The 14,299-nt window shown below is 34.2% G+C and overlaps 1 protein-coding gene across 1 annotated transcript; it reads left to right on the plus strand.

Annotated features, from left to right (window-relative positions):
- The first annotated feature begins 213 nt into the window (after positions 1–213).
- On the plus strand, positions 214–2,199 carry LOC107444949 (innexin inx2). Its single transcript, XM_016059229.4, has one exon. The coding sequence runs from the start codon at positions 457–459 to the stop codon at positions 1,681–1,683; it is 1,227 nt and encodes a 408-aa protein (XP_015914715.1). The 5' UTR covers positions 214–456; the 3' UTR covers positions 1,684–2,199.
- The last annotated feature ends 12,100 nt before the right edge of the window (positions 2,200–14,299 follow it).

Genomic DNA, 14,299 nt, shown 5'->3' on the forward strand with positions numbered 1-14,299 from the left:
AAAGAATATAGATTATATGCATTTCAATAGCATTAAGCCATGAGTAAAATAAAATAACTTTATATCAAATTTTCTGTGACAGTTATTTTAGCTTTAAAAAAAGTATATCTTAAAACCTTATCTTTATGAACACTTCATTTTACTAAGCTTATCTCATACCTGTAGACAAAGTTCAAATGCATAACTCCACCTTACATGATAACATAAGGAGTCTATTTCCTTTATTGTTCATGGACGGCTGATAATATTGATAAAAAATTGAGTGTTTTCTTAGTTGGAAAAAAATGAGTTTTAGATAAGGTAAAAAGAATTTGGAATTGAATTATGCGTACTTGTTGGAAAATTAATGTTTGTTTGTGAAAAATCTGACTTAATATGCATTTTGCTGTGTTTAAACTATAAACAATAGTTATTGATTTTTAATTTTTGTTTCAATTGTAAAACTGTTTAATAAACATGGAGAAGGTTTTGTTTGCTGATCTTTTTACCAAGACATTGAGAAAAACTCTTGTTAAAGTACCAAGAGTGGTCATTGATGATCCAATATTTAGACTACATTACAAAGTCACTGGATTGGCTTTGCTCTTTGCCAGTATCTTGGTTTCAGGTTACCAGTTTTTTGGTAACCCAATTATGTGCATTCAGAAGGATGACATACCAGAACAGCTTCTTAACACATATTGCTGGATTGAGTCAACATTTACATTGCCTAAAGCTCTCTTTCAAGAAGTGGGTGTGGAGGTTGTATATCCAGGAGTTGGAAAATACACTCAAGGCGATGAAATTGTAACGCACGCCTACTACCAATGGGTATGTTTTATGCTTTTGCTGCAAGCCATTATGTTTTGCTTACCAAATGTTCTATGGAGAGCCCTTGAATCTGGAAAAATGAGGAGTCTGATTAAAAAGCTTTATGAGCCAATTCCTGTATTGGAAGAAGGTCAAGATCTTGAAACGTGGTTCAAAGGAATTGCAAATTATTTTAGATTAGGACGCAGTGAGCACCAACAATATGCTATGAAATTCTTCGTATGCGAGGTATTGAATTTCGTTAATGTAGTTGGCCAGATCTTCTTAATTGATAAATTTCTTGGTGGAGAATTCAGGAATTACGGTACAGAAGTTTTTAAATATGCCAATACTGAACAAGAGGACCGCTTTGACCCGATGATCAGAGTATTTCCACGTATTACAAAGTGCACCTTTCACAAGTACGGTTCCTCAGGTGACGTGCAACGACATGATGCGCTGTGTCTTTTGCCTTTGAATATTCTTAATGAGAAAATTTTTATCGTGATGTGGTTTTGGTTTGTTATTTTGGCCATTTTAGGCGGTCTGTTGATAGTTTACAGGTTGATTGTCATGATTTCTAATCAGGCCCGTTTCTTGCTGCTGTCCTGCGTTGCAAGTTTGAGTGCAAAAGGAGATATTAGGGACGTTATAGCCAACCTTAGTTATGGAGACTTTTTCATGCTTTATACTTTGGCTGATAATATTGATAATTTGCATTTCCGCCAAATAATCCTTCTCATAAAAGAATCGCAATATGAAATGCAATCAACGATGCGCGCAACAAGTCCAAATAAATTGATAATTGATGTACCTGATAAAGGTTATCCATCAAAAGCTATGTCTTCTAAGGAAAGTGATGCTTTAATAGATAATGGTGAAAGCTCAGTATGAAAGACATAAAGCTATTGTTTAAAACTGAGTTCAGTCTTTAATATACATCATTTTATTTTGTGCTTTAAATATTAATGTTAGTTTTGTTTGCTTTAGATGTTAGACTTATTATTTTTTTCATTAATATACTTTGTGTATACCTTTATTTCTAAAATATAGATTAACTTCTATTTTAATAAAAATATATATGGTTGGATTTAGCTGCATTAAAAATTCTTCATTGGATGCACTGTGAATACATTTGTTTATGAAATAAGAATTTTTGATATGTAAAAAAATTTAATCAATTTTTTTTCATTCATTTTTAATAAATGCATTTATAATTAAAATGACTTGAATAAAAGTGTATTTAAGTTTATATTGTGCAGTAAAAACTGTAAAAGTCTATCTACAATTATTACTACCTTTAGAACATAATATCACAAGTTCATATAATAATCTATACAAAATTATTTTTCTGCTTTTTTTTTATTTTTTTTATTTTTTACTTTAATAAAAAATATTGACATTGGTGAATATGTTGCTGTTCATTTTGAGGTTAATTATTAACTGCAGTGATAAACCTAGCTGTATTAAAAAGTAGCTGACTGTACTTTAGTTTTATCTCTAAAAAAACAAAATTTATTGATTTGAGCTTTTTGAATTGAAAGTTTTGAAATCAATTCTTTTTGTGTGTATACTTATATTCAGTTAAGATGTGCTGTACACCGAAAAAAATATGCACGTTTTAAATGAAAAAAGAAGAAAAAACAGTATTCACAAATACAAAATATTATTATATAATCCACCCAGGAGACCTTTTAAATTTGAAACTCTAATCAATATTATAATCTAATCTGAAGTTTTTAAAATTCACTATTTTTAAAGCTAGAGTACATATAGTTAACGCTCTGAAAATATTAAAATTCAAACATTTACTATTTGTACTCAACTTTACAAAATCACGCCCACCTTTTCATTATTTATAACAATCAGCAAAACTAAGTACCAAACTTCTTACAAACACCTGATACTTGCTTCAAAACTTTAAAAATTGCATTTTTGTTTCTATGTGCAACATTCTAAAGAAAAATTATATATTTTATTAGGTCTTGTTTACTTTACCTGTTTTTTTAGTAAAATGTTGAAATTGGCAACATATTTAAATGAAAATAAAGATGGTGATTTTTAAACTTATATCACATCAAAATGAGCTTTACAAAATCTCAGAAATAACTTTGTTAAAAAAATTAATTAGAGGTTTAACTAAAAAAATTAATTTTTTCAGTTAATCCTCTAGTTAAGGGGGCTGATGATTGATTCACAATAATTGTTGTTTCTTGGGCATGGAACAGTTTTTTCTACAAAAGCTGAAATTAAATATACCTATTATATGTACTCAAAAGAATTCTGTTTCCTTACGCTTGTTTTCCCAGTTCTCATGTCCAAATATTTCCTTTCTGATTCTATAAGATCTATTACATAACATAAGTAACGTTTCCAAATAACATTTTTTAGATACATTTTTAAAACTAATTTGGTGAGTTCACAACCAGAATTTAATATTTTCACTTACGGAGCATACGGATAAATTAAATACAATTTTTGCACTGTGCATGAAGCTGATCGTTAAGTAATTTAACGAACCTCTTCAACTGTAATTTATAATAGCATAAATATATAATTGGCACAAAAATTAATAATTGTAACGATTAGCAAGATTAGACGCTAATTTAAATAACTTTATTTTAAAGTGTTGCGTAAAATTACATTATAATAATTTAAAAAAATTCTTTCAGTTTTATACTCTTAATTTAGAAAGCAATCCAAAATTTAATAAAAGCAGTACAGGTAAGTACCTCTAAATTAGGTATACTACTAGTATTTTTCAACTCCTTAGTCTTGTAATTTTGAACCCAATCCAGAAGACAAGGGAACTCCTGGATCGAGTATTGGGAGAAATTTGCCTTCGTAGAGGACTTTTTGATGCAACTAACCCGCATTTGCGTTACATGGAGAGGAAGACCACGAGAACCTCCAACGGTTATCCTGACCGCAAGGGGACCTCTAACAACACCTCCTAGAAAGAACAGGCCTCAGCACGGATTGCCATAAATATCCCTTAGTAGTCCAAACGTAATGACATATTTTGTATTTACAACCACTGCGCAGCTCAGTACCCCTAACGTAATGACATCTTTCTTATTTTTCGTCTACTGCGCAGTTAACTTCGTCACATCGGACTACTAATTTGATCCGTGCTGAGGCCTTTCTACTTCTAGGAGGTGTTGCCTCTAACCCATGATTCGTCTATCACTGAGGATATTTCACGTCAGCACTGTGGTCAGTGCAAGCCGGATGCGGAATTCGTATGTACTGGGATTCGAACCTGGTTCACCTCAATGGAAGGCGAACCCTCTATCCCCTGAGCCATCGCGGCTCTGTATAAATTAATTGAAGTTATTTAATTATTCAAGTTAAGTCTAAATTTAATAAACTAAATAAAACCAAATTATAAAAAAACTAATAATGTATGAAAATCGCCAAATTTACTAATTTAAAATAAAATTAATAGTAAAAAACGCAATATATTTTATTCCTAATTATAAGTTTAAAAAAAAAAAGAAAATACAAGAAAAACTAATTTATCAAATTAAATAAAAACGGTGCTTAAAAGTTTACCAAATCCATGAATTATTACTAATTCACGGAGTATTAAGTTTTGAACGGAGAAAAAAAAAAAAAAAAAAAAACGCAGAGGAATATCCGAATTTATAAAACAATAATTTGTCATATGAAAAATGTCGTTAAATAAACGAGTTACTATTAAAGAAAGAAAACAATTTCTTAATCTATCAATTTATTTAGTTCTATTTAAAACGCGCGGCCAAATTAAAGCTGAATTGTGATCATTCAGAAAAAAAGAAACAAATGTGTGAATAACATATGTTGTATTTTTAAATAAATTTTAATATTTTTGAAATACAAGAATACAGTTATAAATATATTTAATAATATTAAATAAAGAAAAGTTTCTCATTTAAATTTTTCGCGTGCAGGTCGTTGGGCTACCGAAGCGGGGGTGCCATCCCCTCTGCAGAGGATCAAAATTGTGATGGCATGTCTTCGGATCATCCTCAGGGATGTTTCCCAGACCGTCGCCAATAGCCCATTGTGCAGCTCTAGTGCGACGTAAATCAACAACAACTCATTTAAATTTATCGTTTTAATTGGGTATAATATAGCCTACGTCACAGGTTGTGTTGTTCCTACTAAATTTAACCCATGAACGGCATTTTCTGCGAGACTAACTTCAAGCCACAAATAAACAAACGAAGTGTTCGATCGTTTAAATAGCTGCTCGCCAGATTTTATTGCATTATAAAGAAAAGTTATTGAAACTAAATAAACAACAACAACTAAAACAAATAACAACAACTACTAATAACAATAACTAAATAAACAACAACTAAATTCCATTCGTTTAGCATTGCGTCATATGTTGTTCCTACTAAATCGAAGTAGTTGTGTTTTTTTCATATTATACCCAATTACGACATTCGTAATGCTTGGACATGTCTCAGAGTCGTCGTCATCTATTATCGAAACACTTGTGATAGTGTCGAAATGAAAACTTCATATGACGAGTAAAAACTTAAAAAAATTCTAAATGAAGAAAAGTTTCCTATTCAAATTATCTTATTTACGAGGGTTGCTATTTATATTTCTGGCCTTGGCAACAGTAAGTGTTGCTAGGCGACCGCAGACGATTTTAATCGAAAGTTTGATATTTTTAAACATAAATTCAGCAGACGACTTACCATTATAGCTTCATTTGTGTTGTTGACAGTAAATTGAAAAGTTCTTCTCTTTCAAAAAATGGAATTGAATCGTGAACATTTTCGTGCCATTATTTTTCATAACTTTCGACGTGGATTGTCAAGACAAGAGTGCTTCGATGAACTTAATTCTTTATTCAGCGATAAAGCGCCATCCTACAGCACTGTAAAAAATTGGTATAACGAATTTAATCGTGGTCGATGTTCGATCCAGGGCGAATCCCGTGCAGGTCTTCCAAAATCCGTTGTTGTGCCAGAAAAGATCGATGCTGTGTGTGAACTGATAAAGCTAGATCGTCATGTGACATACCGTGAGATAGAGGCGTCTTTGGACATTAGTATGACTAGCATCAATAAAATATTGCATGAACATTTGAGCGTAAAAAAAATTTGTTCGCGTTGGATCCCGCATAATCTGACAAACGCTCAAAAAAAGGCTCGTGTCGATTGGTGCAAAGAAATATTGGAAAAATACGTTCAAGGTGCATCAAAGGTTGTGTATAACATCTACACAGGTGACGAATCATGAATCTATGCATATGAGCCGGAAACAAAACAGCAATCAACTGTATGGGTCTTCCAAGACGAGGCAAAACCAACAAAAGTTGTTCGAGGAAGAAGCACATCGAAACAAATGATTGCCTGTTTCTTCGGCATTAACGGTCATGTGGCAACAGTGGCGTTAGAGCAACGCAGGACGGTTGCGCAATTTATGCTTGTCCTTCAGAAAGGGCCCCGGCAAACATGTTAGCCCCAGGGCCCCGAAGGGTGAAGTTACGGCACTGCATACAAGACACCCGCATACCGCTTCATGTGTTTGACAATGGTTCCGTGAATGCCCCGAGGTACAGGCAGGAGGTACTAGAGCCCTATGTGCGTTGTGGGGGGCGGAGTTATCGACCATGTCAACCGTCATCTATGAAAAGGTACCCCGACATAGAGTCGAGTTGGAACGTTGGAAATGTATAGTAACTCAGTATTCGGCGCGAAGCGCCGCTAACTGATTCATCTAAATTTAATAGGCATAGATTAGGTAGTCATAAATTGAATAAGGTACAATGATATGATTGAGGAAGGGATTGGAGAGACTCCATTTAAGAGATAAAACTATATACAAGCACTAGCACATTTAATTAATTAATTATTTACAAGATGAATAACATTAATAAGCCAAATATATTAAAGTCAAGATAAACTATATACAAAATTATTTACAATATTTCTTGAATAGATACAAAATTATTTACATTATAATACATGGGGTAAACTAGGTAGCAAAAAACCATTTGTGTTATTGTTAATATAGTGACACGGCCGTCCCGGCAAATCACCGCCCGTGCCGGGTTGCTCACTATTCTTAGGCTAACAGATCTCTGGCTCCCCTGGATCGGACCCTGCGAACAAGGTTGCTCCTTCACCAGGTTTACCAGAGTTCAGGTGTAGATGTGTTGTTTGCGTGTGTAGTGTGAAATTGAGAATCATGGGATGTTATAATACTTTGATAGAATGCAATCTGATGAGAGAAATGCAGCGAGTGGGCTGTAATTTGAATTTTCGCTGATAATATCTGTGTCGAATATCTTATTAAAGTTTGCATCAGTGCAGTCCTGGGCTTTGTTATAGAATTTGGTATTAAGAGTGGCCATATAGTTAGCAATATCATCTATTTTCAGGTCTTTCTTCAGTAGTTTATTACTTATTGCCCTTGGGGCCCCAAGCATGGTCCTTAGAATTTTGCCCTCAAAATTTGAGAGTTTCTTTTTTAAGTTTTCAGTCATGGTCGTAAGGGCTGGGCATGCGTATGTTAATATGGGCCTTATAATTTGTAGGTAAATTGTTCTTTTATTGTTCAAGCTTAGTGTAGAGTTTTTGTTAAGTATTGCATAGAGAGCAAAAAATGCTCCTCTGCCTCTTTTTATTATATCATCAATGTGCTTACTCCAACTAAGGTTTTGTGATATGATATTACCTAGGTATTTAACTTGTGTTGTTGGGGTGATAGTAACATTGAATAGCCTTAAGTTGGAGATTTTGTGGGTTTTAATTTTGGAGTTGATGATCATAAGTTGACTCTTGTCGGGATGTAATCTGGTTCTCCATTTGGCACACCAGTTTTCCACTGTGTGGAGTTTATCTTGAAGTAAATCAACTGCCCTATTTGTATTTAGAGATTTAGTAACGATTGCCGTATCGTCTGCATATAGGGCCACGAGTTCATTATTTCTGTTGTCTTTATTGATTGGAAAATCGGCAGTATACAGAATATAGAGGATGGGGCCTAAAATTGACCCCTGGGGTACGCCTGCTCTGATTAACTTGTACTCTGAGTAGTTGTTATTAATCTTGATTCTAAAATATCTGTTGTTAAGATATGAGTTCAGGAGAAGCAGTAGATTACTTGCGAGTTTCATCTCATTTAGTTTTACAATGAGACCCTTATGCCATACCCGATCGAACGCCTTGGCGACGTCGAGTAGGATAAGGGCCATTGTTTCTTTTTTAAATTTTCCGTTACTTATAAATTCCATAAGAGTAATGACTTGTTTAGTGGTTGAGAGATTGGCCCTGAAGCCATATTGTTCATCGGGCAGATTGGTAAGATAACTGTTAAGTCTAATCTTAATAACATTTTCGAAAACTTTGGAAATGGTTGATAGTAAGCTGATTGGTCTGTGGTTATTGGGGTTTGAGGCATCTTTCCCTGGTTTAGGGAAGAGAATTATGTCTGATTTCTTCCAATTATTTGGGAAGTAGCAATTTGTGATACATGCATTGAAGATATTTGTTAAGATTGGGATGATGCTAGGGGGTGAATTTTTCAACATCTCATTTGTGATATTGTCAGGCCCTGGGGCCTTTCGGTTTTTTAACTTTTTGATAATAGTAATTATCTCGTTATCGCTGGTAAAGTGGATATTATTATTATCAGGGTAGTTTGTTATTATATTATTGTAAGAGTTCTCCACATAAGTATCGTTAATTGGGCAAGAGGGTTCGTCATTTAAATTAAATTGTTCATACATTGTGTTGGTAAAGACCTCAGCCTTGTCTGTATCAGTGTAGACTAGGTTGTTTGTATCTTTCAGGGGAAGATTAGTTTGAGGGGTTTTCTTAAGAGCTCTAGCCATTCTCCATACAGAATTATCATCCTTGTTGAGGGATGAGACTTTATCGTTCCATAAGGAATTTCTGTATTTTTTGCACTCATCAGAGATGTTTCTTTTTAATTTATTGGCTTCTGTTTTGTAGCTTGGGTTGGCTGTTCTTTTGTAGTATTTCATAAGTTTATTTTTGAGCCTAATCTTCTCTTTAATCTCCCTTGGGAGCTTGAAGTTATGTAGGTTCTTTATTTTCTCTGTTGTTGCGTCAACAAGTGCTTTTTGCATGATATTGCTTAGATTTGTAATAGCATTGTCGATGTCTTCATTGGTATTGATATTTTCTGACGGCTTAAGCTTAAGAGTCAGAATATTGTGATATAAGAGCCAATCCGTGCTCTTTTTCTTGATCGTGCTCTCATTGATATGCAAGTTTGTGTTGATTAACACAGGTAAATGATCACTGCTTAAGTCGTTGATGACATTGAGAGCGAATGCAGGTGGCATGTTTGTGATCATAATATCTAAGATGTCTGGTCTGCTATGTTGGCTATACGGAAAGTGGGTTGGGTCTGTGGGAGCATATAATGTTAGGCCTAGTTTTTTCACAAATGAGTGAAGCTTCAATCCTTGCTTATTGTTAGTGTTGCATCCCCAGATGATATTTTTAGCATTTAGATCACCTAATAATATTGTGTCCATTTGATTATCAAAATATTTCATTAGATGAGATTCTTTGAGCTCATTGTTTGGGGGATTGTAAATAGTAGTGATCTTGACATTTTTATTGGCCAGTTGTACTATTACTGAGGTTTCATCAATGTTGTCATTAGTCTTGGAGTTGTAAAGTGATGACTTGAATTTCTTTGAAACGTATATAGCCGTGCCTCCTCCAATATGGGTCACACGATCACATCTGTAGGCGTTGTATAGGGGAATAGACAGTTTTTTATTCGGTTTTGCATGTGTCTCAGTTATTGAGAAGATGTCGGGTGAGTATTCAGCGACGAAGTCGAGAATCTCAGCCATTTTCGTGGTCATGTTGTTGGCATTCCAGAGAATAATACTCAAGCAGATAGTATTAATACTGGTCATAATTGTCTGTTGGGTTTCCTTGATAATTTTCAGTGCTACAATTTTGGGCACTTACTTTAGTAATAAGTTTGGTTAGGTTGTTTGCTGCTTCAATAGCTTGCTGCAGTAAATTTTTCATGCTCGGTTCCTCGTTTCCTGGGTTGCTTTTTAGTGCGTTTGCATAGCTCTTGGGTTGGGCACTTCCTCTAGTAATAGATAATGTTTCTTTTAAAATCATACGATTTTCCCTTATAATATTGGTTTTGTATTTTCTTAACTGCATCCTGAAAAACTTCGAATTCTTTGGAATTAGCTGAATGTTCCTTGTTGCAGTTGCAACATTTGGGCTTATTAACAAATTTGTCTGGGCAGTCTCTAGTTAAATGATTTCCAGCGCACTTAACGCATCTGGGTGGATGTCTACAGTTTGTCTGGCCGTGAAAGTACTCCTGGCATCTATGGCATTGGGTCGGCCTATCAGATTTTTTGTAATCCTCAACTCTTATATTTGTGTCTAGTATGGATCTGACCTCATATATTTTCTTGTAGTTTTGAACCTTAACGAGATCTACTATAAAAATTGGTAGTTTTCGTATGTTATCTCCCTGCCTTTTTTTAAGCTGGGTAACTTTTGATGCAGATATTCCATGTCTATCTAAGAGATCTTGAAGGATCTCATCTTCTGTAAAGTCTGCGGGTACACTTTTCAGTACGACTCTTAGTTTCCTTTCACTAGGAAGTGAGTATGTATGATACGATATTTTTTCATTATCTAATAAAGAAATAATTTGATTTCTGTCTTCCATGTTTTTGACTTTTATGGTATATTTACCGCTTTCTCCATTCATTTTTCCGTTACAACCGGTGATACTTTTCTCGTGTAAAGTTTTTCTAAAATTCGTCCAGCTAAAGTTGCTATCATTGATAATAATGGGTGGTGGCATAGAGCTCTTTTTAACTTGTGTGAATCCCTCATTATTATCGTCATTAGGGTTATCATAGTCATGGGTATCCATGTTGTTGTCTGGATTAAGTGGGGGGAAGTCATCATTTCGCCTGATTCTTTTATTTTGTTTTGTGTGATTATGTTTGTTTGAGTTAGGTTCGTTGTTATAATGTTCATGTAGTGACATTGCACTTGCTATATTATTTGTATGATAGAATGTGTATAATTTACCTCCAGTAAAATTTTGGATTTCGGCTTTCAAGTCCGATTTTTTGCGTATTTCATTTTTATTTTTCGATAGGTAGTTAATCAAATCACTAGTTTTGTACTTAAGTTCCTTTAGGGAGTTTTCGATGATATCTTCTCTATCATTATAGTATAGTAAGTTTTCTAAGACTTCTAAGTTTTTTCCAATAAAATTTGTTAGGATATTACTTATCAAATTTGACTCAATCATATCATTGGGGGGGTGTTGATTAATTTCATTAGTTGAGTTTTGTTCAATTTCCTCTATCTCATCATCCGTAGAATCCTGAGTACCTAACGGTGTTTTCCTTTTCTTAGTTTGTTTGCCTATACTGGAGCGCCTAGCCATGTTGGATGCCAAAGGTCCCCCAGGAGGCCCGTGCGGTTTCGGCGTAGCCGTCCCCGTCGGTACCTCAAGGGAGTCAGAAGGCTCCAGACTCGGTGACCCATCGCTATAGAGTCGAGTCAGCATGTCTTATATACTAGTGAATTGTAGTTGTAATTTTGCAGTGGTAGATACGCTACAGTACTCCCCCACCAGAATTATAGCTATGATAGAATTCGATGAATGGATGCCACTAGTTGATTCATTGCTGTTTTGTGCGAAGCCGGGAGAGCTGTATTAAGATCACCGTATTTTTTTGAGTGCTGAATGTGAGAGGTGTATTAACTTCACGGTTGTAGTCGCTCCTGTGTTGCCGTTAGCAGTCGAGTGTATGCAAGCCAACGTTGTGTGTGATCGAGATGAGACTGAGTAGCAACTGCGTGAGGAGGTGGATAATGATGCAGTCACAAGTAGCAAGTCAACTGTTCAATGTGGACCATCCATCGGAGTAGGGATTTCCAGATCGAAGTGGGCGTTACTGCCAAGGTAGGCGTGTTCACATCACGTCCGAAGGTCACCAATGTGGAGGGCGGAGTTATCGACCATGTCAACCGTCATCTATGAAAAGGTACCCCGACAAAGAGTCGAGTCAGCATGTCTTATATACTAGTGAATTGTAGTTGTAATTTTGCAGTGGTAGATACGCTACATGCGTCTTTTCAGGGGCGCTGTTGGCCCTGAGTTCATTTTTATGGACGACAATGCGCGACCTCATAGGGCTCTCATCGTTGATGAGTATCTGGAAAGGGAGGATATTCAACGAATGGATTGGCCAGCCAAATACCTGAATCCTATTGAACATGCTTGGGATGCTCTTGGGAGAGCTATTGCGATGCGCCAACCTCCCCACAGAACCATTCTGGAGTTAAAAATTGCTCTGGTGGAAGAATGAGAGGGTCTTCCACAAGTCCTCCTTAACTCCTTTATTAACAGCATGCATACTCGTTGTGCATGCTGCCTGTCTGGCAGGGGTGACCATACGCCATACTAGAGGCAACACACACTGTACAAGCCTCACTTTTATTGTCATCTTTTATCCTTAAGTTCAGACTACATTGGATTTATTGGCAATAGGTGTTGCCAGTGAATGGCACTTTCATTTTTGTTTTGTATACTTTATTATCATGGAATAAGCTATATCCATACCAAATTTCATTTATTTATATTCAGTATTTTTTGAGATATTTGGGAAAATGTCTTCCATCTTTTAATTTTGTCGACCAGTGTATATACGTAACATTACATGCATCATAGTGTTCACAAATTCACGGAACTGATGCTATTAAAACACTTTGAAATTCCGATTGTTGAGCTATCTGAAAAATTTCTTGAAGCACTTCAAGACATAAGCGAGAATATCGTTTTGGAAGAGATTCTAAATTGCATAAGATTGAAAATTTAGTCAAATGATTTTTATTCAGTAGTATTTCGCTTATTTCCAATACTTAAAATATTTTTTATAAAAAAATGTTTAAAGAACTGGAACAACAGAAAAAAACATCTAATTTAGAAAAACTTTTTGAAATCATTTGAATAGATATTAGAATATAGTTTTGACACACATTTTGTATAAAAGAAAATAAGTTATATAGAACATTCCAATAAATCTGATAATCTATTAAAATTATAATGTTATTAAATACTTGTCTATAAGAGCTTTTACTTTTATTTATTTTATTCTTTATCTTTCTTCTTCTTTTTTGTATCACTTTTCTCTTTCTTTTCATTTTTAGTTTTCGTTTTTTTGTTTCTCGCCAAAATGCCATAATGAGTTTAGAATACTATATACTATCAGATAGTAATATATAACATCAAATTTTCAGAAGAAAAAACTATTTTAAAGTAATATCAAATGGTGAATTAGGCAAATTTTCGGTATTAAAACACCTTTTTGCTCCAAAACCCTTTATTGATAATTTTAAGAAAATGTAATTGAAGTATGAAAGTTTAGCCAGTTTTTTTCTGAATAAAGACCACTGTACAGAGGTTCTTTATCTCTTGACTAGCAGGAATGACAACATTGTACCCCCACCCCCTGGAGTGGGCATAAACATCTTCAATCAGAATGGCTTTTCATCACTTAGAAGATTATAGAGATCTGATTTTCTGATAGAGGGATGCGTGAACAATAGATTCTCAATAAGCAACCCTCTTTTCATATTTAAAATTCAACAATTTCATACTTATCATCAATATTGTCCATTTGTTTATTGGTGTAAAATTTAGATAAGAGATTATTTTTTATGTTTGTTAAAATTCACAGGTGATTTGTCTAAACTTTGGCAATAAATATGGTCAATAACCAGAGAATCGGGTGCAACTAAGAGTTTTCACCTGAAAATTTGCTTCCTGTTATGGGGAGTGCTTCTCCCCTCCTGAGATTTTTGATCAGCTTATTCAGCATTTCAATGCTGAATAAGCTGATCAAAAATCTCAGGAGGGGAGAAGCACTGATGAAGTTGCAGTTATAGATCTCTTAGCCGTCGAAACGTTTCCGGGGTACACCACGAGGAGGTGGATCTATAATCGTACCCCTTGTTTTTTTTTTTGTTTTTTTTTATTTTTTTTATTTTATTTTTTTTTTTTTTAAATTTTGTTACTGGTATAATTTTCAATAATTTCTCTAATACAAGCAATTTTTTTTTTTTACAGAATGAATTTTTTTTATTATATTACCAGTAATGTAGTTTTTTATGATTCAAGTTCTCACAGTTTTTTTTTTTTTTTTTTTTTTTTGCAAAAATATGTATCTACTTGATTTATACAAGTCGATTGCTTTCTCTGACATGAACAAAATAGGGATCATGAAGGAGATCCGAACTAGTTTCTTTCTCATCTGAAATGTTGTTTTCTCTTTTATCATTCAAGTTGATCTCAACAATCTTTATCATCCTTTCAGAAAAATAATTTTGCATACATTTCGATTCATGCAAATCTATTTCCTTCCGTGACATAAAATAGGCTTTACGAAGAAGAGCAAAGCATTTTCGTTTTTTTTTTATCTTAAATTGCTTTTAGCAATTTTTTTTAAGTAATTTTTTTTTTTTTT

Source organism: Parasteatoda tepidariorum, chromosome 3 (genome assembly GCF_982258835.1).
Source record: "Parasteatoda tepidariorum strain Cologne lab strain chromosome 3, Ptep-v5.0, whole genome shotgun sequence".
Classification (NCBI taxonomy): Eukaryota; Metazoa; Arthropoda; class Arachnida; order Araneae; family Theridiidae; genus Parasteatoda; species Parasteatoda tepidariorum.

Coding starts and splice junctions, on each gene's coding strand:
- LOC107444949 (XM_016059229.4), top strand. CDS start 457: ATGGAGAAGGTTTTGTTTGCTGATCTTTTTACCAAGACATTGAGAAAA.